Source organism: Megachile rotundata, chromosome 15 (genome assembly GCF_050947335.1).
Source record: "Megachile rotundata isolate GNS110a chromosome 15, iyMegRotu1, whole genome shotgun sequence".
In the NCBI taxonomy this organism is placed as follows: Eukaryota; Metazoa; Arthropoda; class Insecta; order Hymenoptera; family Megachilidae; genus Megachile; species Megachile rotundata.
The window spans coordinates 3,575,350-3,601,553 of record NC_134997.1 but is presented as its reverse complement, the minus strand read 5'-3'; the positions used below and the strand labels follow the sequence as shown (position 1 = coordinate 3,601,553).

Genomic DNA, 26,204 nt, shown 5'->3' with positions numbered 1-26,204 from the left:
CTATTATTTGTTAAATTGTTGTCGGCCTTTAATTGATTTTTTCCATCTTTAACCCGGAATAGTCTACAGTTAACTTAAACAAATTCGATTCACTCGTTCTTGTCACTTGTTACGAAGATCTAAAACAACAAATTCCCACATTTTGAAGGAAAAATAACATTTCTATTCATCAAAAGAAGTTTTAAATCTAATGACTAACTAATGTATTAACTCCTGTCTATTTTAAATTCACAAAATATGTAGAAATAATGTAAATCGGACTCACTCATTGTTTAAAAGAAGTTCTACTTCGGTGAAAATATATCTCCGTAGCTAGGTCGTTCTATCAACCCTGATATTCCGGAAAAGAAGGTATACGCCGCATAATAGGCATTGCCGCTGCTAGGTTAATGAGCTCACTGTACAACCGACATTTTTGTAATGGAAAAAGTTGTTCAGTGCCGTCTCAGCTGTATATTTATTCTCTACAACGTTTCGATAACACAGATATACTCTGTTATATTTCTGTAAAGTTCTCTAAAAGGAAAATTCACGTAAAAGAATAGGACGATAGTATGAACAATTTAGGAATGACTTGATGGTCTGTCATCGGAGTTTCCCAAACATCACAGTAGGTATATGGGCTTTTACGTGACGTAAATATAAACATCTGGAGTGCAAATGGAATCGGACGGTTGTACGTAGACCTCTAATAATCAACTGCTTTTTATGTTCTTGTAACTTTATTTCGAAACGTGATGTTTTCAAACAAAATCGTTCGTACAAAAAAGTTACCAATCAGTTACATATGATTGTATAATTTCGGAACCTTCTTTTATTTTCCCCTTTATTTTCTTACTGCTGCCTAATTACATCTAAAGCAAATGTGTCCGAAACAGTTTCCCCATAGCTATAATTACTTTTTAATTCTGGATGATGTGGTAGAGCGTATCGTAGTTTATCCCAGAATGAAGGGTCTCCCCACTTTATGTATGTGTGCATGTTTAAGTACGCCTTAAGATCCGAGTCGAAGTTATCAATGACGTTGATTTCACCATACAGAATTAAAATCACTCTTGTTCTACCTTCACTGAGAGCTTGACAGTGTGCTGCTTTGAATTCCATCCGTCCCCAAACGCTATTTAGAAAATTAGTCGACAATACTACTATCGTCCGTCTTGAATTTTCGACAGAACGAGCAATTTGGGTTGGTATATATTCCCCAGCCAGCCACTCACGAAAGTGCACACACAGTTTGAAAGGTCTAGGACCATCTTCCAACTTTTTGATAAGCTCATTTACAACAAAATCTTCGTCATGATGTGAGTAACTGATAAACGCATCATACAACTTATTCTTATCTAATTCATCTTCTGTTACCAGCCATAAGCAGAACTTGTGAGCATACAACCATACCTTGATCTCTCGCTGGTATCGATAATATAGTGCTATTACAGTACTAATGATTAATGCAGCAATAATAACAGCGAAACTTGCACCTACTATCAATATCATGACGTTGTTTGGGCAAACATCTTCCATTCTTATCTTTAGTATGGGAATTTTGATATCTCTACACTCGATCATGGATAAATTCAAAATCCGCTGAGAAGTTTGTGACTGGATGAAGTCTACGAAATCCCTTGAGTCGCAATCACATATCCATGGGTTACCATGTAACGTAAGAGTTTTTAGCGTCGTGGAATTTCTTAAATACTGTATAACTGCTGATTTCAATCTTTTAATGTTGTTATTATGCAGTTCCAAAATCTGAAAACGTTCACTGTCAAACTGATGGATTCTAAACTTACAAGTATAAATAGCATATTGTATAGTTAAAACTATTAATTCGTTAAAAGGTTCATAAAAACGTGTGAAAAGATCTACATCAGCAGAGTTACTTTAGTTATTTTAGATGTAGAGAATACTTTATACACTAGTCAAAAAAATTAAGGGAACAGAAAAATTCCTTAAATTTTTAGGTCATTTTCACATTGCTCTGCCTCCGTTGAAATTCATCACAGAAGACATCCAGAATAGTCATTTTGAAGCTTCAGGTCTCTAGTTTTCGACCCTTTATCTCAAAAATTTTTTGAGCCCATTATCATTAACAAAATATACAAAAAATCGCGATGAAAAAATTTTAGAATTTTTTTCTTTTTTTTAAGGCTTGTAAAGACATGGAAAAATTTGTTTGATTAATGCCACTTCCAGATTGCTGTTCCTTGTTCCTTTCCCTATAATTTGCACGTCCATGAAGTTCGTTTCGATGATCGGTCGCAAAGTTATGAGCTACCAAAGCCGAAATGACGCTTTTTCCTTTGATAACCATTATCTCATGAACCCACTATCGGACAGAAATTGTAAATACGGTTCCAGAAAGCGGAGAATGCACTCATGAGATAATGGCTATCAAAGGAAAAAGCGTCATTTCGGCTTTGGTAGCTCATAACTTTGCGACCGATCATCGAAACGAACTTCATGGACGTGCAAATTATTGGGAAAGGAACAAGGAACAGCAATCTGGAAGTGGCATTAATCAAACAAATTTTTCCATGTCTTTACAAGCCTTAAAAAAAAGAAAAAAAATTCTAAAATTTTTTCATCGCGATTTTTTGTATATTTTGTTAATGATAATGGGCTCAAAAAATTTTTGAGATAAATGGTCGAAAACTAGAGACCTGAAGCTTCAAAATGACTATTCTGGATGTCTTCTGTGATGAATTTCAACGGAGGCAGAGCAATTTGAAAATGACCTAAAAATTTAAGGAATTTTTCTGTTCCCTTAATTTTTTTGACTAGTATATTTCAGATATGATTAAAATAACCAAGAAGAGGGAAATCGGAGATAGAGTGAAATCCACAAAAGAATGTGAAGCACGTGTGGAAAATTTATGATACGAATAATTAGTTTGAATGTACTTAGTTATCATGAATTATTGTGCTAATACTTTTAACTCAATTGCGTTAATTTTAAAACAATGTTTGCTATTTAGAATTTGCACTGTGGCGTTATATTAGCTTGTTATATTGGAACAGATATAGTTCAGGGGACAACTGAAATGATAACGGTAACGAATGTCCTCTTCTGTCTACTGAATGTTAAAATTATTTAAAACATTAATAAAGCATTAGTAAGTTCAAAGTATACTTTGGTCGCTTAAAGGTCCTAAATGTCTTTGTTAGTTTTTTTCTGGGAACATACGTTAATATAATCGTGACAAATATTAGCATAAATATGCTCATACATGGTATGTCTTGAAAGTAATGTCAGTAAGTCGATTAAAAATTATTTATTGAAGTGCTCGTTACAACTCGACCAAGTTACTTCTAGGGAATTTTTTCAAAGGGCGGTAGGAACGAACCCTTTGAGGTACAGACGAAAATGAAAGTGGTACAAACGAATAGAAAACAGCACCCGCAAGAAAATTTGAAATATCTCAAAAAATGGCGAAGTTACCCCTTTGGGGGCACTTTCGAACGGCGGTACAGACGCACCCCTTGGGGTACAAACGAAAGTAGAAGTGGTAAAAACCTCTACAGACGCTCCTTTTTATGATGGCGTTGAAAGAAATAAAAAATGTTAAAGTGGGATGCTGGGGTATTTTCACCCCTTAGGGTACAAACGAAAAGAAAAGTGGTACAAACGGGTACAAACTAAGCCGAATACGATACAATTGGAAAAAATAAAATTTTTAATAGTCGAGTGCTAGGTTCAGGCAGGTGTCCCGTACTACCAATTTTAACCGAAATAATCGCGGTCCGACGTGAAGTCGCGTCACAATAAAGTCAGTGACATTACTTTCAGGACATACCTTGTATATAACAATTTCACGTGCATAATAACTAAAATTCAAATTTCCACAGAAACAAATACTTTACATACATCCACATTTAATGGCAATTCCTTCACAGACACATTGCTGATGTTGTTGTTCGCAAGACGTAATTTCGTTAAAAACGAAATTTCAATAGATTGATTTATTTTGCTACGATAATAGGGAATATTATTCATATCCGTCGGTACTGCCGTTAAATTTTTGTAGGAGCAATCGATTAAAAATACTCTCTCGTTTGGTTTTATCCAACAAGAACACTTGGTTGGACATGATTCTGATTTTGGACATTTAAAGGTTTTCCATTGTAATTTGCTTACAAGTATACCATTCGTCCACTCTGGTCCACGACACGTCAAGTTTTCTGCCATTATATGAACAAATTGTTGAAAAGCAGGGCGCACTTTTTCGTCCAAGTAATAAAGAAAATCATACAAATTACAGTCACATATTATAGGATTATTAGCGACTAATATTTCTATGTTTCCTTTTATTATTTCATAATTCCCCGATTCCTCCTTTGTGTTGAGCTGAATGTGTTGGATGTTGTTATGTCGTAGATCCAATGTAATGTTACTTTCCACAAATATCAAATCTGTAGTCTAAAAAATTCATATAATACAGGAACTTGAAACAAATAAATAGAATAAAATTGAATGCACAAAGCAACGAATAAATGACGTAGAAAATCGACCAAAATATTTATTAAAATCTTATCTCCGACAGGCATCTACAACCTCCAATTTTTCGATTAAGGACTGAATGTTCTAGTTATACAGGATATTTAAATACGTTACGAAAGAGAACTATCTCTAACTTGTTAACTGAATCCAGGATCTAATGAAGCAGGTTCGAGAAATTGAAGACTAGGAAAAAGAGACCACAAAGTGCTATGCAGTGGAACATAAATTCGTGGCTCCATATCCGAAGGATCGTAACTACTGCAACACTTGTAGACGTTACGGGCACACAAGCATCCACTGCAACCAGTGTCGATTCCAGACTACTTTGACGCCAAAAGGAAATGCCCTGCGACCACTACTAGAAGCAGAACAGACCGAGCCACAATGCGTACAAACAGTGGTACACTGTTACAGTTGTGGAAGAGCTGGATTTGTAAGGAGCAAATGTCCCAACTACTCGAAAAATACTAACAAAAGTCCAAATAAAGCTGCTTTCTACTTTGTTAATACGGCGACGATGATGTTTCCTCGTCTCACCGTTCAGCTATCTATTGCTGGCGAGTAGGGTCATGCATTTCTGGACACTGGCGCAAAATGCTCCATAGCAAGTCAAAATTTGTATGACTTGCTTAAAAAGAAGGGCATTAAATTCGAATACAAGAAGATGCAAATTCTGCTAGCGGACGACCATCCACGCATATGGAACGTTCTAAAGATCGAATTAGACATTCGCCTGTAAGAGCATACGATGAAATTTACCTTTATCGAGTTTCCAGAAATCAAAAATAACCAGACCTTGCTGGGGGATGGATTTCATCGATAATGCCAGAATTGTTTGGAATATCCCACTGCAAAGCTAGAAATTCGTTGATATACCGGAGACTCACTTTGAATTTATTGAAGAGTCGGAAATTGGGGAAATAACTTCGGACAAGGGACAGAAAAGGAAGCAAGAAGCGGTTAACGCAACGGATTGGGAGAAAATCTAAGAACTGGCGAAATCTTTGCCATCGCTATTAAGCTTAATACAAGATGACCACACCACCTCGAACTATATCCCGAAAGTATCCCAGAGGAGCCGATGCAAATTTTCATCGAAGAAGCTCCAACTCAATGGCCTGACTTCGACAAATTGTTCGATAAATGTCTTCGATCCTTCGAGAAAATGGTTTGACTAGAGATCAATGCGGTCGAAATAGAAGAAATCAGAGAAGGCGAGCATCGAACACTGGCACCGAGAGAAAAAATAAAGCAGCAGGAGCTATTACTTCAAAATATGGACTTATTTCGTGCAATGGGATCATCCACGGCAGAAGCAGTCGACCATAAAGAAACTAAAGACCACGCAGCAATTGCAGTACCTTCTTATCGCATACCACCTGCGAAACGTGATCAACTCCAGAAAGAAGTTTAGAAGATGCTGGAGAGGGACATTGTAGAAGAATGTAAATCACCCTAGACTACTTCTGTTGTTCTGGTACTAAAAAAGGATGGCAGATAATGGAACACAATTTATCATCGGCGTTATGCAGTAGGTCACACATCGTTTCGACATCCAACAGAACTTCACATCAGTATACCATCCTGAAGCCTATCCGGTAGAACGCAAAAACCGTGACTTGAAGGCTGTATACCTACGTGGGAACAGATCATACAACCTGGGACAAGAAGCTATCAACGATCTACAAGCTACCGGACACCTTTAATGAAGTCCAAGGATCAAAAGCTATAATCTGTAAATTCTTCTATGATTATATAACATGAAACTTAGAAATTTGTAAATTTGATTTGGAACTTTGTGATTTAGATTTTGTAAGAGCCTATGTACGTTTATATGAATAAATGTATTATTTTTTTTGTTCAGAAATTTCTCAGTGTCCTTCTCGAGTTATCCTGCAACGGAGAATTCTATCCTACAATAACATTTATTTAATTTTAACGTTTGATAAGCATTATATCTTACCGAATTATTTAGTAAAGTAGTTATTTTAATTATTCTTAAATTATTCTTATACTTTAATTATAAAACAGTTATTTTAGTTATTTAATTATTTTTTCTTTTATAACTTACCGAAATCTGACGTATGTTGTTATAACTGAAATTGAATACACGTAGATGTGCACGTGGCGCCCACCAGTAGTAAGCTTTCTCGGAGGTATCCTGTGATAGAACGTATGTTGTCATGAGATGCTTTGACCAAATTAAGGAGTGGTAATAGTTTCTGTAGTTCGACACTTCTTACCGGCGACAACTCGCGAAGAAGAGGAATTATATCTTCAAATACTTGTAATTGATTTCGTCCCATATTTAAAACTCTCAAAAAAAATAAGTGTTGAAACACGGTCCTGTAATTTTCACAGTAAAATAAATTTGTAGTAAGTAAAATCGAAATACTAAATTATTATACAAAAAAGTTAGTTGTTTTATTTATAAATAGGTATAATGAATCACATATGAAGTTGCGGGAGACTTGAAAACAATTTTAACAATACAAATTAAAAAATGAAAGTTTAACATCGCGAGTTTTGCAAAATTTTCCCCTTTGTCGTGATAATGTGTTATACGCGTCAGTTTTTCACTCTGCAACTGTGGGTCTATTTTTTAAATACACTTTCATTTGCTTGAATAATAATTTTTCAATGATGAGAATTAAAAAAGAAATACATTATTATTTTGCAAATTCCTTTTCGAGATCACAGTTTTAAAAACATGAAGTTATTATAGTAGCGATATTGAAGATTTCTTTACAAATTAACTAATAACCATTCTTGTACTTTTTTTATTAATAACATAATAACATGTTAATCATAGCTGGTATGTTCCGTTTCATTGCAAATCTGTTCACTTTTATTGTTTATGTTTTAGCTTTCTCTCACCCTGTTTCAGCGAGCTCGCACTTTCTAATAGTTTTCATCACACAATTACATTTTATTACAAATAATCATAAAATGAACAAACCGATAATAAAAGTTGTATTAATATACAATAGGCGTCACATGTTTAAAGTGGGTTAGTAAAACTTAGCTAAAACTATAAATAATGGTATTAAGGCTCGAACAAAATTTCTTGTTTTCGAAGAAGTTATTAAAATAACAAATATAGAGTAATATTTGTTGTATTAGTCTATCATAACTAGTCTATCGTAACTAGTACGGGACGTACTAGCTTGCTTTAACAGTTTATTAAAATATTAATCGCAAGAAAATTTCAGATTTTTAAAAGTGTGTCCTCGTGATAAGGTTTACAATGTAAGATAATATTTACAACTTTCAACATTATAAAAGTCATATTTTAACTCAATAAAAATATATTTTTTAGGAGTGGGTTGCGTGTATGAATTAATAATCACAGTTGTATTGCGTTTTCTGCTAATCTTTATTTAAAGGAGTGTATGTCTTGTTTTCTCCGAAACTTGCAAGACTACTTAAACAGAACTCTGAACTATGAACTATGCGAACTATCCATCTTTGCGCTCGATTTTCTTCTTTTTAAAACCTACGCTTTTTCTTAGGCCAACCCCCGACTAGGTTGGGTTAACCAATTAAAGAAACCTAAATCCCGCCAAATCGTACGACCTTCCTCTTATGCCCGAAGCACGCTTCCTTGAAGCGGAGGTACGATTTGACGGGGGTGCGTTTGCTGGCAAAGGTGGCAACGCAGCGGAATTTTCCCGGGGCCCTAGGTCAGCTCTGCGGCCAGCCGATGGTCGCTTGACCTCTGAAGAAGACCCACGGGGAAACCCAGGGTTTATGACACTTAAGTATTTTACTGTTGAGACCGTTGGCAAAATTCTATGTACGGTCATACTTTGACTAAAAATTCTAAAACGGTTTTCTCAAAAACAGTTCCGCTATCGTCCATATCATAAACCGTGCTAGCTGTTTGCACGTTAAAAGCTATTTACAAAATTTACAGATTTATATATAGCCGCTACAATTTTATAATATATTTTATAATTGTCTTTGTTAAGGGGTTACGTGAAATAAAATACATGCGTAGAGTATATCAAAGTAATTCTTATCTTTATAAAGAGAAATGAAACGGTGAAGAACTATTGAAGAAATCGATGCTTACAAAACGGGCACACAGTTAGAACTAACTAAATAGACTGCCACGACAGTACACGCATCTATACAGGGTTTGTCCAATAAGTAACGGGACTAATTTTTTTCTACTAGTTTGGAAGGTCAGGGAGCAATCTCTATTGACTAGATCGATGCAGGAGGTTGTTATGTATAATAGAAATCTGGGTTCATTTGTATTCCACCATTTGTTTTGTTTATATTGTGCTTGAAGTGGAAGTGTATGTAACGTTCGCGTCGAGATTCAAGATGCAACGAACCGTCGAGCAGCGTTATGCCATTAAATTTTGTGTTAAGCTAAATAAATCTGCTAAGGAGACATTTGATATGATTCGCCAAGCTTACAAGGACGATTTCATGTCCAGAACGCGTGTTTTTGAGTGTTGAAGTGTTGAACAAAAAATTCAAAGATAACCGTGAAGACGTTGAAGACGAGCAACGGGCTGGATGACCGACGTGACGTCGCGTCGTCCCGATCCGATACGAATGTTGACAAAGTGCGGGAAATTTTGAATTTTTAAACCACCCTACAGTCCAGATATGGCCCCCTCTGATTTTTTTCTGTTCCCTCGCATTAAAAGAAGCCTTAAAGGACATCGTTTTGGGATGATTGAGGCGGTTGAAGCGGCTTCGACGGAGTGCCTGAAGAGTCTTACGCTTGTCGACTTCCAGCGAGCGTATGAACAGTGGAAAACTCGCTGGCAACGGTGTATTGATGCAGGAAGGGCATACTTTGAAGATTATTAACTCAATGTATATATATCTTCAACGAATTTTATTTTAGGACATCAATCCCGATACTTATTGGACAAACCCTGTACTTGGAGTACTCGCAGGCCCCAGATCGTAATTAAACAATAAGTAAAAAGGACGTAAAACAAGGAAAACGTAGCTTACAAGGAAGAAAATACATTCTCAAGAAAGTATTTGACACGTATTTTTTTATCGGCCATCGTTTACATTAAAGGGGTGATAATAGCCCTCAAAGTTAAAGGCTGAAATCATACTTTTGGGAATATTTCCGGAATTAAAGGAAAAAATTGGAAACTTTTTCTTAAATTACTCGTTTTTAAATAGGGAATTTTTGTGCGTAAAAGAATGTTAATAAACTTTATTTGTTTAAATAATATAGGATTGCGAACTCGCGTGATAAGTTAAAAATGAATCGAGTTGCTACTTGATCACTGTGCTCGACGGCAACTTAACCCCTTAACTTGTACGCTCGAGTTAATTCGAGTGCGCTAAACAGGCTGAACTGTGCACATTCGAGACGATTCAAGCGACGTTGTATTTTATGCTTTTATAATTTTTCACATTCGAATATAATCGAGAATTGAAAATAACAATGTGAAAGCAAAGAAAAAAAAATCGATTTATTGATATTTATCATTTACATGGGATTGTATGCTATGTATAACACGTATTTATTCAAGAATAAAATATAGCCTTTTTCCATGGAACAAAAGCGCAGTATATAAAAATTGATTTTTTTGTCCGGTTTTTAAAAAAAACTGCGTTAAGAGGTCAATGTCGCGAGGACGAATTTGGATTGATGTAAAGAAATGATGACTGTTAAAAACTCAACACTTAATTTATTTTAACCTATTTCTTAATGCTAACTGTTGCAAATGTGTTTACGTTGGTACTTTGATTTGTTCTGTTTTTGCATCGGCTTTTCTCAAAAAAAGAAAACTTTTGCAAAAGCGTCTATGGTAAGAGGGTAAGAAAAGTAGGAAGGAACTATGCAAGAGGGAAGAAATGGGTTGTGATTGGGTTAGGAATCCTGGGAATTAGCAAAGAAATGGAAGAAGTGTTGAAGAAAAACTGAACACCACTTACAGTGAGTCACAGCCAAAATCGTACATCACATATACGAATACGTTTCTTCTCGTGAAAAATTTCAGGTAAGGTATAGGGGAAAAAATATCATGAATCTATATTGTAAATGTATCTATATTTATTATGTAGTAGTATCAAAAGAAACGGAGTTCTCTAAATATGAAAAAAAACAAAGTTACTATGATTCTGGTTGTAAAATGCCTCACACCTAAAATCGTACAGCATATATTTGTTAGCATTTTCCAAAGGAAATCCCTGAAAAAACAAATAAAAAGCATGAAACAAATGAAAGATTGCATTTTTTGGCTCATTTGCAATTGTCCTTTAGCGTCGTAAAGTCCGTAGTTGAAAAATATAAAGAAATATATTATAATAATGAAGCAAACAACGATAGAAGTGCGACAAATAGTTATAAGAAATTTTCAAAACGGAAAAAGCTATCGTGAAATTGCAAAAATTATTGGTAGAAGTGCTAGTACTGTTCAATATATTATAAAACGATATGAAAATGAAAATAGAATAAGTAATGCATTAAAGAAAGCTCCAAATAAAAAGTTCAACGCGTACGACGAAAGATGGATAGTACGAAAAATTAAAGAGAATCCGAAGATTAGTGCACCGAAACTGACGAATGAAGTTGAAACATATTTAGGGAAAAGTGTAAATCCAGAAACAGTAAGAAGAGTACTCCGAAACCACAATTTTCACGGACGTACAGCTCGAAATAAACCTTTTATAAGCGAGAAGAACAGAAAAAAAAGATTAGATTTCGCAAAAGAATATTTATGTAAAGACTTCGACTTTTGGAAACAAACAATATTTACGGATAAAAGTAAATTTAATATATTCCATTCAGATGGCAAAATTACGGTGTGGCGTCGACCAAATGAAGAGTTTAAAATTCAAAATTTAAACAGTACTGTGAAACATGGAGGGCAATCAGTAATGGTCTGGGGCTGTATGTCTCCTGCCGGAGTGGGAAATTTAGTGTTTATCGAAGGCAATATGAATAAATATGATTACATAAATATTTTAAAAAACAATTTGAAGAACAGTGCCGAAAAATTAGGGATTTTAAATACATTTAAGTTTTATAGCGACAATGACCCCAAACACACTTCGCATGTAGCCAAAATGTGGGTATTGTACAATTGCCCTAAAGTACTGAACACACCGCCACAGTCACCTGATTTGAACGTGATAGAACATGTCTGGAACGAATTAGGGATAAGAATCCGGAAACATACCATTAAAAATAAAAGTGACTTAAAAAAGGCATTAATGGAGGAATGGAGCAAAATTGAACCCAGTTTTACTGAAAAATTGGTAAAATCCATGCCAAATAGATTGCGTGCGGTACAATGTAGTCGTGGGTATCCAACAAAATACTAACTTTTAATTAAAACAAATTGTTGGTTACTTTTCTACAAATGTACGATTTTAGCTGTGAGGCGTTTTTCAGCATGAATCATAGGAAGTTTGTTTTTTTTATATTTAGACAACTCTGTTTCATTTGACACTACTGCATAATAAATATAGATACATTTACAATATAGATTCATGATATTTTTTCCCCTATACCTTACCTGAACTTTTTCACGAGAAGAAACGTATTCATATACGCGATGTACGATTTTGGCTGTGACTCACTGTATATTTTTCAACGCGTCTATACGCATCGTTAGAGAGGATGAGCGCCGCATTCTTTTGTTCATATTCAATTATATTAAAAGTTTCGTCAGTCGGTTACAAACTCGTGAACGTGTCAGTTTTGTTCTTTTTGTTCTCAATATATCTATTACATATATTATTAAATACTATTTTTCTTTAAACCGGACTGTTTTTCTTTACCCAAATAACTACAATAGGAAGGAAACTGGCAGTAGGGATGACGAGGGAACGGTATTTTTTGGCTTTGTCCAGAAATTTTATTATGGGCCTGTAACAGGCCGCGGACTTAGATTAGGAGGGATGGTTTCGGTCTTAGTTCATAGTGTGGTGGTAAAGTATATTTTTTTATTGACTTTTTTGACTCTCAATGTTTATGAGGTCATAGGTATCGTGACTTTATGTTGTACAGTATGTTGTGCCATCGCACAAAATATTTTGAAAATTTATAATTTTTGTTTAAATTTTTGTACTAAATGTTGAACTATTTTTTGCAACTTTGTGTATATAAATTATGGATTAAAATAGGGGATATGAGTTTTTCGAATTTGTTGTTTTTATCGATGATTATTATAGGGTGATAAATTTCAGTCAAGAGACACAAATTATCTGCACACTATGTGTTCATACATATACAGATAGTTGGGTTTATACATCAATTGTTCCAAAAGGCCCATTACATGCAAGTAACGTTTTGCTAGAAATAACTTAATATAATTTTGTAGATAATAATAAGCAACATCAATTAATGCATTCGAAAATATATCTACAGGATGTCCCGTAACTAGTGTTACTCCCTGAAAGGGGTGGTAGAGGACGTCATTCTGAACAAGATTTTCCTTTGCGAAAATGAGGTTTGAAGCTTCGTTTTTGAATTATTAAGGAAAAACACGGACCAATCAGAGCGCGAGGATTTCGCGCGTCGAGAAGCGGGAGCGACAGCTTGAAGTCCAGCGGCTGAACGCGAACACGATCAAGAGTCTTTGCCTCGGAACAGTCTAAACATCCAACGCGAAGTCTTTACATCGAAACTCAGTTAAATAACGAACAGAATAATTAAAAGTATTGTTTATTTATTCATTCATCATGAGGGAGGAACGGAATTAATTATGCGTAATTAATGCAAGTTATGCAAATGAAATTTATTGAATATTGCCATTCGTTATCGATGAAGAATGTGAAATTAAATATTGGAAATTTTTTATTTTACTTCTAACAATAATATTAGTCAATGAATTTACTCATTTTAATGAAAAATAATAATTCGGTTCGCAAAAAAGAGTTTCAATGTAATATCTAATAAATGTATTAACCGGTCTACCTTACATTCACAGGAAATTTATTAAAATAGCACGCACCCATTGTTTGAAAATAATCCTGTTTGAAAATAATCCTTCAATGAAAGCGTTGGGGGTCCTGAGTCGTCCCGCTGATCATGACCTGCCGTAACATTGGCACCGTATACCACAGCTGACAGCACTCAGAGGTCACTGCACTGACTTCAGTTCACAACACGATCATTTTCACTGTCATTTTTCAGCAAATTTTTTCAGCTGCTTTCTTCGCGCCGCGGTTCGCGTTTGTAAAGCGAGAATTCACTCACGGTTCCCGAGTCAGTCTATCGAAACAACCCATTTTTTAATAAACGAGAAACATTATCCGCGTTATATCGCGTTTGGTCTCATTTTAATCGGGAAAACGCACCAATATGTTTAAAAGATTTTAACACGCTTCTGCCCAAACGGTAAAGCGGCACTACTTTTCGCGACCATTCTCGTGCGGAACGCGAAACACAACTGCCGAACAGAATATGCAGGCGTTTTTCTAAAACAGTTGAACGTTCTTGACGCGGCGACGAGCCGTGCTATTGTGAACGTTTTTGGAAAAGTACTACACCCATAACAATACTTCGGTAATATCGTGTGGTAGATATTCAGTTGTGTAGTATTTTTCCAGAAACGTTTGCAATAGCACGGCTCGTCGCCGCGTCAAGAACGTTCAACTGTTTTAGAAAAACGCCTGCATATTCTGTTCGGCAGTTGTGTTTCGCGTTTATATTTGGAATTTAAATTATTTTTTAGTACGAAATATAGTATACGAGGTGTGACACAAAAGTAACGAGACTAGTCCAATAAATCATTGTACCTGCAGAATCAGTTCTCCGTGACATTATCACCTTCAAAGTAGTCCCCTTCAGCATTCACACACTTATGCATTCGGCGCTGCTATTGCTGGTAACAATTCTGGAACGAGGTTTTTGGAAGTCCTTTCGGACGATTCTCCGTTTTTGCCTGAAACTCTTCAACTGAGGTGAAATGGGTTCCCTTTAAGCAAAATTTAACTTTAGGAAATAAAAAAAAGTCGCATGAAGCCAAATCAGGCGAATAAGGAGGATTTCCTATCACAATAATAATTTTGCTGGTCAGAAACTGCTTGACAGATAGTGCCGTGTGAGCGGGTGTTTTGTCCCGGAGCAACAGCCATCCATCGCTTCACAACTGTGGCCTTTTTTTCCTAATTTTTTCACGAAGTCTTTTTAGTATTTCAATGTAATAGTGTTAGTTAACAGTCTGACCACTGGGAAACCACTCAATCATTACAATTCCATTAATGTCGAATTTTGATTTTGACATGCGTTCTTTTTTGGATTTTGGGGATCCTGAAGACTTCCATTGCATCGACTGGCGCTTACTTTGTGAGTCATAGCTAAAAATACATGTCTCATCACATGTTACAACAGATTTTAACTAATTTTGCAAGAAACTTGATGTTTATTCGCTGTTCGGTTTTTACGTTAGACATTTTTCCGGCAGAATGCAGTTGCACGTGTTCACTAAATAACGCAATATTTCCAAATGGTATGACCGATTCAATCGAAATTGGCAACATGGATAGAGGAGGTATGTGGGATGATGCCACAAAAACAATTGCTGCTAATTCCATTGTTTTTTCAAGTTACAGACCTAGTCTCATTACTTTTGTGTCACACCTCGTATAAGCAATTTACATTTATGAAAAACGGATTAACCTATAACAATTTTCAGAAACGCTTTCCGAACGAACTTAAATTATAGCAGGCATGTAATAACAATCTTACCTGCTGATAGAAGTGATGCGGTTCCCTTCCAAATTTAGGTATTTCAAATTGTACGAGAAGTAGAAAATTTCATCTGGTAGCGTAGTCAGTTTATTGTAACTGAGGTCCACCACCTTCAAGAAATTGCCTGGTCCGTAAAAAACATTTTCATGCAGTGACAGCAAATCATTTCTCCTCAAACTGATAATTTCTAATGATCTAAGACTCAAAAATATATTTTTCGGCAACATGATCCAACCGTTATATTCTAATCTTAGCTCTATAAGGTGCATCTGATGTTCGAAAAATGTTTCTGGTAGAGTCATGTTATTTCTATTATTGCATAAAGTTATACGTTTCAGTTTATTGTTCTGCCACAGTAAACGTGTCGGTAATGAGTTAAAGCTGTTGTTGTCTAATTTCAGCATTTCCATATTATTCATCATTGCAAAAATGTTTTCTGGCAAAGAGTTTAAACTGTTGGAACTGAGGTCTAAAGATGTCAAAGAAACGAGTTTGTCGAATATACCGGACTCAAGCTGCGTCAAATTATTCAATGAAAAGTTCAACGTCTGCAGCTTCGTCAGAGGATCGAATGTACCTGATTCAATTCCATTAATTGAGTTGTTACTCAGTTCTAGAACTTCAAGTGTTGGAGTGTTATCGAAAATCCTTGGAGCTAAACGTACCATGTTATTTCGTAAATCGAGAACAACAAGGTGAGGTACATCCGCGAAAATGTCACTACTAAGGTGCGTTATACCATTACTTGATAGAATTATCTGCTGTAAATGTGGGAAACCTTTCAAATGATTCCTGGTTAGGATGGTGCTCAAATTACCAAACGGTTTGAACAGTAACTTTTTCATTTCGTATTTGCCAGTTGGGTTCAGGTAGTCTGTTAGACTCCAGTTCATTGACAGATCGCACTTCATTAAGGAATTAAACAAGTCAGAGGTTGAGCGTTGCTGCTTGTGACACGGCATCTAAACAAGAGAAAAATTTTTAATGGACTAACTGACATTATGTTTACTGATTTCGAGTTTGATTATATTATTGTAAGGAGTTGAGCAAAAACATAATATTAAGAAAGAGGATTAATTTATTTTTTATCAGTAAGGAATGTTTAGAGCGTAATGTATTATTCTACTGTTCACTTATTGCAATAGAACTGTCAGCAATATGGACACAGTTTTAATATAAATTTTATATATTTTTCGTTATTAACGACTCAGTTTCTGAATTCTTATTTTGCTTTTACTTATTTCTTGTTATTGATATCTGTTGCATCGCCTTAGAGTGCGATGCAGCTATCTTTTATATTTTTACAAGGCAATAGACCGAGGATCTCGAACTGACCGTACAGGCAATAAGTTTATGAAGCCATTGACCATTTTTCGTTAGCAAAAAATACCTTCGCGTCGGTACCCAAGTTTACTGCTTGGGACCAGCATGTTTAATTTCTTATTCCGTTATTTTTAATCATCGTTGTCAGGGTCAGAGTGCTTTTTCACCTTATTACCTGCTACGGGTTTTTCCCAAATCGCGGAATCCCTCGTGCGTCACCCCTTGGTCGCAGCTACTCCCAGGGGTGACTATTTCTTGTACGAGGGAGGTGACCATTTCTTACGAGGGCGGTCACCTCTCAAAAATCAACGACCAATAAGAAAACACATCCCTTCCAAATTACCGATTCCGAGGTAACATCGACAGCTACTTTGGCGAAAGAAAACAGAACACGAATATATCTTCTACAACACGTATCTAAAACACGAACATAACACGATAATATCTCTTATAAGACATATCTAACTCACGAACGAACTCATTTTAATAAACACCTAAACCACGAACGAAGCGACTAATATCTCGAACAACGAACCTTCAAACGAATCAACACATCACGAACTATCACTTAAAACCAGGCCCAGAGCTCGTTAAATCGTGACTGGGTCAGAACAGTGTCGGGTGCCCGAATCCGCGCTGTTTACGCAACAATATCTCTTAATTGTCTTCTACGTTCATCGCGATTAAACGGCGCATAAGATCGAGACTTGATTTTCTCGTTAGTACTCGACGAGTCTTCCTATCCATACAAATAGTTCCTGTCCATTCCTTCCATAGATCCCCGCGTTTAAAACAAGAGCCTGCTAGGTTACTTTACTGACGAGTCCACTAGTAGGTCCCGGACGGAACGCCCTCGTCCTCTCTTTCATTTTTCTTAGCCCTTCCACTAGCTAGCTAAACCGCCACATCCATTATTATTACAATACTGGACGATGCACTGTAAATTCCATCGAAATCAGCATGGTTCTAGTACTTTACTATTTCTTATTAAAGTGTATAAATATTATGAGGATTATGAAAAAATATAAATTTCATTTTTGGGACGGTTTGAACTATTTTAAATACGCAAAAAGTAAAATTTCTGAATAAGATGAAAATGATCGAAATATTAGCTTATAGAAATACAGGACATGATTAATAACTTAATTCGATTAGGTGATAGAAAGCTGGGTGGCATCGATGAAACTGTGAGTCGTTACTATAACGTTGCGAGTAAAATTGAATCGATGAACGACCGCCGGAACTTCATCAACGCGAATCAATGATACATTCGGTAAGGCAATGTTAAATACTATAATATAATAGTAGATGGGCGACGCATCCTGAAATTGCCGGTAGCCGAACCACAGTATAAAAAAGCACAGTAGGTTCATTCGGTGTCGGCACCTTTGATCTCACGACTAAAAGAACGCAATGTTGCTGGTTGTGCGATTCAGTCATACACGAGAGACGAATATTACGACACTTTTTAGCAGAGTGAACCTACTATGCTTTCTTATACTGTGGCCGAACTACCGAAATTCGACTGAAGCATCAACAAATGACTTTCTAGGATGGCTTTCTAGATGTAGAAAAATTTCTATGCTTGAAGAGTTTTCTCCAGGGCGACGCGCTAAATAAAATTTTACTTTTGAACGCGAGCGTCGAAAGTTATCACAACGCGTGGCATCTCTTAGTCGATTCGTACGAGAAACGGCGTATACTCGTGACGAAACATTACGACCCCATTATTGATATAAATTCAGTGACTAAGGCAACTTCTAAGGGGCTTGCAAAATTAATCGATAAGATTCGGCAACATATTAGCATGTTGAAGTTGGGAGTCGATCCGGATCCGGGTTTCATTATTTGTGTAATGGAAAGGGCGCTGCCGAGTGAAATCCGCCAAAAATGGGAAGAAATTCTGAATTTAGACGGCCTTCCCATGGTAAATCAATTTTACACATTCATTCGTGAAACCTCGTTCTGATTGTTCACGTTCGAGCAAAATATCGGTCGCGACAACACAGTAATGGCAGGGAAACGTCAATCCGATCATGATTCGTGCGCGGTAAAAACACGTAAAATCGAGTCTGGTGCGCGGGCATTTGCTACTGATACTATGTGTTAGCGTCAACGTAATTTTAAGGGTCTTCAAGGGCAATTAGCTGGCGCTATTTTGCCTTTGAACAATTTATGATAAGAATAGTGTTTCTAGGGATCTGGCCTCGAAGTGGGGAAGGTGAGAATGCTGAAAGAGAATGAATGAAATTCGGCACATTTGCCATGAATCGAGCGTGAAAAGACATGAATCAGGCCAATCTTGTACTTTCCATCGTGATACACGGCGTTCGATCGTGAATGCGCGTGAATAATTCAATTATATTATTCCTTCTGGTAAGAGAACTCTGTTGAACCACTGAGTACTTACCCCAAAATCCGAATCGTTACGCATTGTGTGGAAGTAAAAAAATTATATTTTCTGACATACGGATACTTGTACGTATTGCAATCAATTCCATTTTGTTCTTAACTGCCCGACGTTTAGTAAATTAACCATATCACAGCGGTAGGACGCGGTTAAACACAAGAAACTATGAAAAAATTGTCTTCGTTTTCATCGCGAACAATGCAAATCGTCGCGATGTGAGCATTTCGAGAATTTTCATGATACCTTACTTCAGCCTTTCGGAAAACAATAAACATCCGCCGTGCCGTCAATATTAGCGCCAAAATCCTTGAACGAAACAGTTGAATCAAAATCTTCTGAATGACAATAAGAAATCGCGTTAACTACTGTGCATCGTACCTCGAGACCGTAGTTGATGATGAACACGACAGTTCGCATCCGAACAGCGAACGAAAGATTTACGGAGGCCCGCGCACTTCTCGATATTTACGCGACAGCTCACTTTATTACGGAAAAGTTCGCAAGATAATTGAAGCTTCCAACGCAACTGTAGTTAATTCCAATCAACGCGATTAACGAAATTACTACGATGTCAAAGGGCCTTATTAAGATAACATTCCGGTCACTACATAACAAATTTCAAAAGTCTTTAGCGTATTTAATTGTTCCGTAAAACACTGATTCTGTACCGGACGAACGATACCCGTGTGAATCTATCAAAATTCTGTCAAATTTACGTCTCGCCGATCCCGAGTTTCATATACCGCAACCCGCCGTGTTACGGATAGAATTGGCCAATTGAGGCATTTCAGAGCATGGAATGAAAATTTAAAGATAAACATAAGATTTAACGAATTTAGCGGGGTTTTCGGGGACGACTGGTCAAAAGCAGCAGGCATGGCGAGTTTCCATGCCTCGAAGCCCTACGTGCACGGGGAAACCTGTGGCCGTATTCGTCGAACACCATGAGTGTCTCGGCATGAAAAATACCATCGTAGCACCGGGGGTAACCAATCCGCCCGGGAGTGGTGGTGCTCACCAAAACACCGAGGGCCACTCCGCTCGGGAGAGGTGAGAACCCGGGCGAGGGCGAGCTTGCTTGCCCTGCGCTCCGGCTAGTTGTCTGCGGGATCGGTCGCACTCGAAGACGATAATTAATTTTTCTAAGAAATGTACACGTGCGTGGTGCACGTGGCAATGGCACGTGGCAAAAGTGGCACATGCTCTGAAATTCCGAGAAAAATGCCAATTAATAAGTATTTGATCCACCGCGAAATGCCGGCGAACCCAGGTGCGTATTTCGGCAGAAAAGAAAGGCACTCCTCGGCGACGTCTCCTGATGCGTAATTTTCGAGAAACGAGTACAAAGGCGCGGACCGCTCCGTTTGACGGCGGGTACCGGCAAATGCCGGCGTGACATCGATATCGGCGCGCGGCGTGGCGGCGCAGCGGCTCGGCCGCAAAGGGCGGGCGGCATCGCGAGGATCGGTCGTAGAGGGATGACCGCGAAGCCAAGGTCGACGGAGGGCACGTGGCAGATTTCTAAGAAATCGGGTGGTTGCTAGGAGACGTCGTAGGGGAGTGAAACGTATAAAATAAGCGAGGGCACCGGGCCCGCACCTTCTTTCTCTTATATTTGTTGCTACGCGCTTCACTCTTATATTTGTCGTTACGAGACTTCTCTTGATATTTGTCGCTACGGACTTCTCTTTATATTTCGCTACTTCGAGATTTATTTCGTATTTGGCATTACGGATTGTATTTTATATCTTGTCGTTACGGGACGTACTTGTTTGTAATTACGGACCTTACTTTATATTTTGCAAAGACTTTCGTTGCGGGATCAAGTATTTCGGCTTTGATTGTAATATTAATGTCACTCGCAGACTAAATTATAATACGTGTGTTATATAATTGTCTGAGCGTTAGCGAAGACTATATGGTGAAAAATGTAGGGAAATTACCCACGCTAGGGCCAAAACTACTGGACCAATCTCAACCAAATTTTGAACTTAGCTTCCTCATGGCATGGGGCATTGCAGATGAAAATTTGGTTGAGATTGGCCCACTTTAATCCACTTTTTTACCTTGCAATCTTGAAACCATTTACACGAGAGCGACTTGACAATATTCAAAGGAAACCATCCGTTGTTGAAAGGAGAAGATTTATGGCATCAAGAGATTTGTAGTTTTTAAAATACATCCTACTTTGAATAGAAGTTGTAAATTATCTTTTCATATTGTTTTCCGCATAAATTGCTTGAATTGATTCCATAATTTTCACATATCACAAATTTCATCCACAAAAATAAAAAAATTGTAAAACTTAATACAATTGACATAATTTACATGAAGCATAATCGATAAAATAAACAAACTAAATATTATCAAAGTTATAGAAGTTTTTAACAGCATAAAATGAAAAAAAAGCTAGAGGCTAATGCTATTTATATCTTTTCAAATTATAGACTGAACGATTGATTTTTATTGGTGTAGCACAATCAATCTATATACGTACGCTCAGACTTCACTGTTATCAACAGTAGTCTAGTAAATAAATAAAGTGAATGAGATTAATAATAATAATAATAATAATATTAATTAATTAATAATTAACGAATAAATTATTATAAATAGTGAAGTGATTAGTAGATTAATAAATAAATAAATAATAAATAATAAATAATTAACAGATAGGCAACTAATTCGGTGTAGTGTTAGGAAAGTGTTTTGGGAGGGCAGTGAAGTGCTAGGAGTGTTGCGGGTACAGGGGAATATACGTGACCACGTGCACGAGTGCAGAGGAATAGTGCAAAGCGGGAAAATGGCGGAAAAGTGTTGGAAGAACTGCGGAAAACGCTCTAGCACTCTGGAAACTCCGAAGTCACAACGATGGTGGAGAAAAGGGGCCGCATTGAGAATATCCAGCATGGCGAAGGAAGGAACGCTGCAAACACTTGGAGAGCGGCCCTAAAGGGTGAAGCGAAAGGATGCAGCAACAAGCAAGACGGCGGAGGCATGGTGCGCTTTTCAAACGGCAAGAGGAGGGGAAGAAGCGAGAGGACAGCGAGAGGGAGAAGAGGAAGAGCAGGAGTGGAAGAAGCGGAGAAACAAAATAGACAAGACCGATCAAACGACTCAAACCTGCAAGGGAGGAAACCGGTGTCAGCCTGGTCATAGCACCATTAGGGGGCACAAAACGGTGACCGACGGAGCGGGGGAGAGGAGGGAGAGAGGTCAAATTGAGCAGAGGATCCTTCTGATCAACTGTTGATTCAACTAGGGACCCAGTCGTCAGCCTGGTCATGGCACCATTAGGGGGCGACAATGGGGACCGAGTGGGATCGGCGGGAGAGAAGAAGGAGAAAACATAAGACACGATCGATCGAACGACTCAAACCTGCGAAGGAGGAAACCGGTGTCAGCCTGGTCATAGCACCATTAGGGGGCACAAAACGGGGACCGACGAAGCGGGGGAGAGGAGGGAGAGAGATCAAATCGAATCGAGCACCCTTCCGATCAACTGTTGATTCAGCAAGGAACCCAGTCGTCAGCCTGGTCATGGCACCATTAGGGGGCGACAACGGGGACTGAGTAGAATCGACAGGAGAGAGGAAGGAGAAATTTTTACCGAGAGCAATGGGCTTATGTAGCGTTGTGGAAGAAGACTGGGGCGAAATAGGCAAACGCGGGGGAAATAAAAACTAGAAATTACACTTAGGTGGGAAATGGTGTGGAGAGGTCACGGTTTTTTGCCGTATGTTCGAGCCCACCGGGAGGCGGTGCCGAGGGAGCGTTCCAAGGTCAGCTGGAGGTCAGCGCATTTTGTCCGGGAGCCTCCCCTAGATCTTGACGCAGCCCCTAGGACCAAAACCCTTTGGTTGAGAGCATCCATTCCCCACACATGGAACACATACGCGAGGGGAGGGGGGGAGGGGGGCAGTCTTACTTCCACAACTGCGAGCGATGGCCTAGACCAGGTACACTATGCCCCATCCGGTAAGGAAGCCTGGCGGGTTGCCACCAACCCCCGCGTAGCGGGGGCGGGAGACAGTTTTAGTGAGTAGACCGTGGAAACCGCCCCTCTTCTAGGGGCGCCGGAAGCGGGAGTCTCACACTATCTGGGCTATCTTCCCAGATGTCCGGAACTGGATTTCTGTCTTCCTCAAACAAAAAAAAAAAAAAAGATTTAAAAGAGGTTCGATAAACCTCGTATATTAAATCTGCTCATGATATACATTGCTAATTTTAGACGTTTTAACGCGATTGTTCCTGTGTACAGTGCGAGAAATAGTAGTGTGTGTTAGTGACAATGGTTCGATCAAGCGAAAAGTCGCGGAGGTCCTATCAGGATTATTCACGGGGACGTTCGCGCGAGCGTGAACAATCGAAGGACTTTGAGCGTAAGGGATTGTGTGATAGTGCACGCGATCGTTCGCGAGAAGATTCGCTAAATCGTTCGCAAGATGATTTGCGAAAATGCTCGTAGTATGAACGGAAAAATCGTTCGCGAAAACGGAACGTGTATGATAGTGATAGCTCAAAAGATCGGGAACCTGGTGAATCTCGTGACCGCGGACGCGATAAATCACGGAACCGAAAAAAAGACACTTTGCAAAGTCGTAGACGTGGCGAATCGCGAGATCGTCGACGTCATCGTTCGCGGGCTAATTCATTAGATAATTATTCTGAATCTTTGCATAATGATGCATATGCAGAACAAAGGCGTTCGTGGGATCGCGAACGGAAATCAGCTCATGGACACTCGCGCCGTCGGAACCGTTCGATGGACAGTTCCAGATCAGAGAATTTGCGTACGACAATAAAATGTTTAAGACAACAGCTTCAAGCGGTGCATTATCGATTAATCAATGAACAATTCGTGATACCGAAGTTCGATCCTACGAAAGATAGTGCGGATGTGGAGCAGTGGACACGGCAGGTTGATCGCATAGCGCGCCGATATAATTGGAGTGACGACAATATATTGCTGGTTGTTGCTCTAAGTTTAAAGGGACATGCACGACGTGTATATGATGAGGAGTTAATAAACGATCATACATGGAGGTCGTAGAAAACGATTCTATTACAACGTTTTAACCCTTTCGCTTCGAGCGCCGGATATATCCGGCATCCGCGCGGCGACCTGTGCGTACGAGCGCCGGATATATCCGGCATCCACATGATGTATATACAAGTACTATCTGTGGTCAATAACAAATTTTTCGTTATCGGCAGAACACTACTAATTTCTAAATATTAGTATACTAGCTAATTTGTGTTACATTATTAATAATATTAAACGTTCAATTGTAAAGTCTTGTAAATATGTAAATAGCTAAGATTTTGTCAACTGTAATTAGTCTAATGTCTTTAAAGTAACTAATATAATTTTGTTTAATTGTTTTCATATTAAAATGTGAGGAATACATGCTATATTAGAGCAACAATTGTTTTATTAAGCATAGTAATTATTTAAGACTTAAAAAATGTATACACAAAAACCACGCGCACTGTGCACATTTCTGGCGCGTGCTCGCTGATAAAGGTTGATTAACAGCAAAGACAAAAGCTGTGACCAGAAAGGGGAGTATTAACGGCTACTATTTATCAATCATTCGTAGAATATTCTTTCGAGGCTCGAATTGATATTTTAAAAATTGAACAATATACTCAGGCAAATTGTTAAAAAATAATTTAATTTATTTTTAATTTCTGAGTTTCTTAAAAAATCCTAATGTTTCCAAAAGTTCTAAATATTTTATTTAGAATGAAGTCTTTACACCTGTAAAAATATGAAAGCAGTATTGGCCATAAAAGCCTATGTTCCTTACGGCGGTGATTGTTTAACCGACTTCGAAAAAGGAGGAGGTTACTCAATTCGATCAGTATATATATATTTTATTATTATTATTATTATTATTATTATTATTATTATTATTATTATTATTATTATTATTATTATTATTATTTTCTATGTGTGCCCGCCGATTACGCCTAACTGGATGGACCGATCGGAATGAAACCTTTTGCATCTGGTAGGTTCTGACTCCCCATTGGTACCATTATCAAAAAATTTTTCATTTTTTAATTGCAAAGTATTGTTATTGCAAAAAAACCGGCAACTTTTGAAATAAACTTTTCTCGATTTTAATGCGCTTTTAATATCATATCACGGACATGATTCTGAACAATTTTGTTCATATACAAATTTCGCGGAAAGCTTTAGTTTTCGAGATATTAGCGAAAAATTGTTGAAAAGTTTTGAAATCACCTTTGGACGATTTTAATGTCCTTTTAATATGTTATCAGGGGCACGATTCTGAACAACTTTTTCCTTATCCGCAATTAAGGGGAAGCTTTAGTTTTCGAGTTATTAGCGAAAAACTATTGTTTCTAATACAGTATTCACTCCGTAAATATTAGTTTTGCCGGTCTCGATTGTACATTTACGGTGAAGGTCCTACATTCTTTGTAGTGTGCCGAACGTAGAAAGAGACAGCCATACAAAAGACAAAGAGGGATAGAGTTTCGAGCGTTCAGCAAACATGAAAGGTTCGTGCGTGTTGTGTCTTTTAAATTTAAAAATTAAAATTCTTTATTTTTGGTTTTTCGTCAATGGAACTTTTACCATCGTATTTGTCTCGTTTTTCTGATTAAAATGACACCAAACACGATATGATTACGATCGTAATTACTTATGTAACAAGCCATAAAAGTTTGGGATGTAACATTTACGGTAGAGGTGCGAATTCCTTCTAAAGGCTTGCTATACAAGTAATTATGATTTTAATTATACCGTGTTTGGTACCATTTTAATCAGAAAAACGAGACGAATACGATAATCAAAGCTTCATTGATGAAACCCCAAAAATAAAGAATTTTGATTTTTGAATTTAAAAGGCAGAAGATGCACGAGTGTTTCATGTTTGCCGAACGCGTCAATCTTCTGCTGCTCTTTCTTTTCCATTCGCCGTCCTCTTTTATGTTAAAAACTTTAATCACTCGTTACACACACAATTGTTAACGTAATTATATCATGTTTGGTGTCATTTTAATCAGGAAATCTAGACAAATACAACAGTAAAAGTTTCATTAAAAAATAGTAACAAATAAGATAGTTACAATCTTTTCCTTTGCTTGCATTAGGATGTGTCTCACCGATATTCGATCCTCGTCGTTTCGGCGACCTATCGTGTTTCTTTCTTGACTGATCGAGGGGGATCCCCCAGTAGTGGAGATACAATTTTAACATTTACGGTAGAGATCTTTTTAACATTTACGGAGTGAATACTGTATATTGA

General features: G+C 37.6%; 1 protein-coding gene across 7 annotated transcripts in view; it reads right to left on the bottom strand.

Moving 5' to 3' along the window:
- Positions 1-313: 313 nt before the first annotated feature.
- The window catches only part of LOC105663905 (uncharacterized), a 73,466-nt gene continuing 47,575 nt past the window's right edge, over positions 314-26,204 (bottom strand). For 3 of the 7 annotated variants that reach the window (XM_076540552.1, XM_076540553.1, XM_076540554.1), the window contains 5 exons: positions 15,186-16,150; positions 6,742-6,844; positions 6,570-6,659; positions 3,866-4,417; positions 315-1,749 (listed from right to left, as the gene is read on the bottom strand). In XM_076540552.1, the coding sequence (XP_076396667.1) occupies positions 835-1,749; positions 3,866-4,417; positions 6,570-6,659; positions 6,742-6,844; positions 15,186-16,150 (2,625 nt within the window). In that variant the 3' untranslated portion in view covers positions 315-834. Of the gene's footprint in view, positions 1,750-3,865; positions 4,418-6,569; positions 6,660-6,741; positions 6,845-15,185; positions 16,151-26,204 lie in introns of those variants that run through there. The other 4 variants (XM_076540555.1, XM_076540551.1, XM_076540556.1 and 1 more) reach the window with 4 other exon arrangements.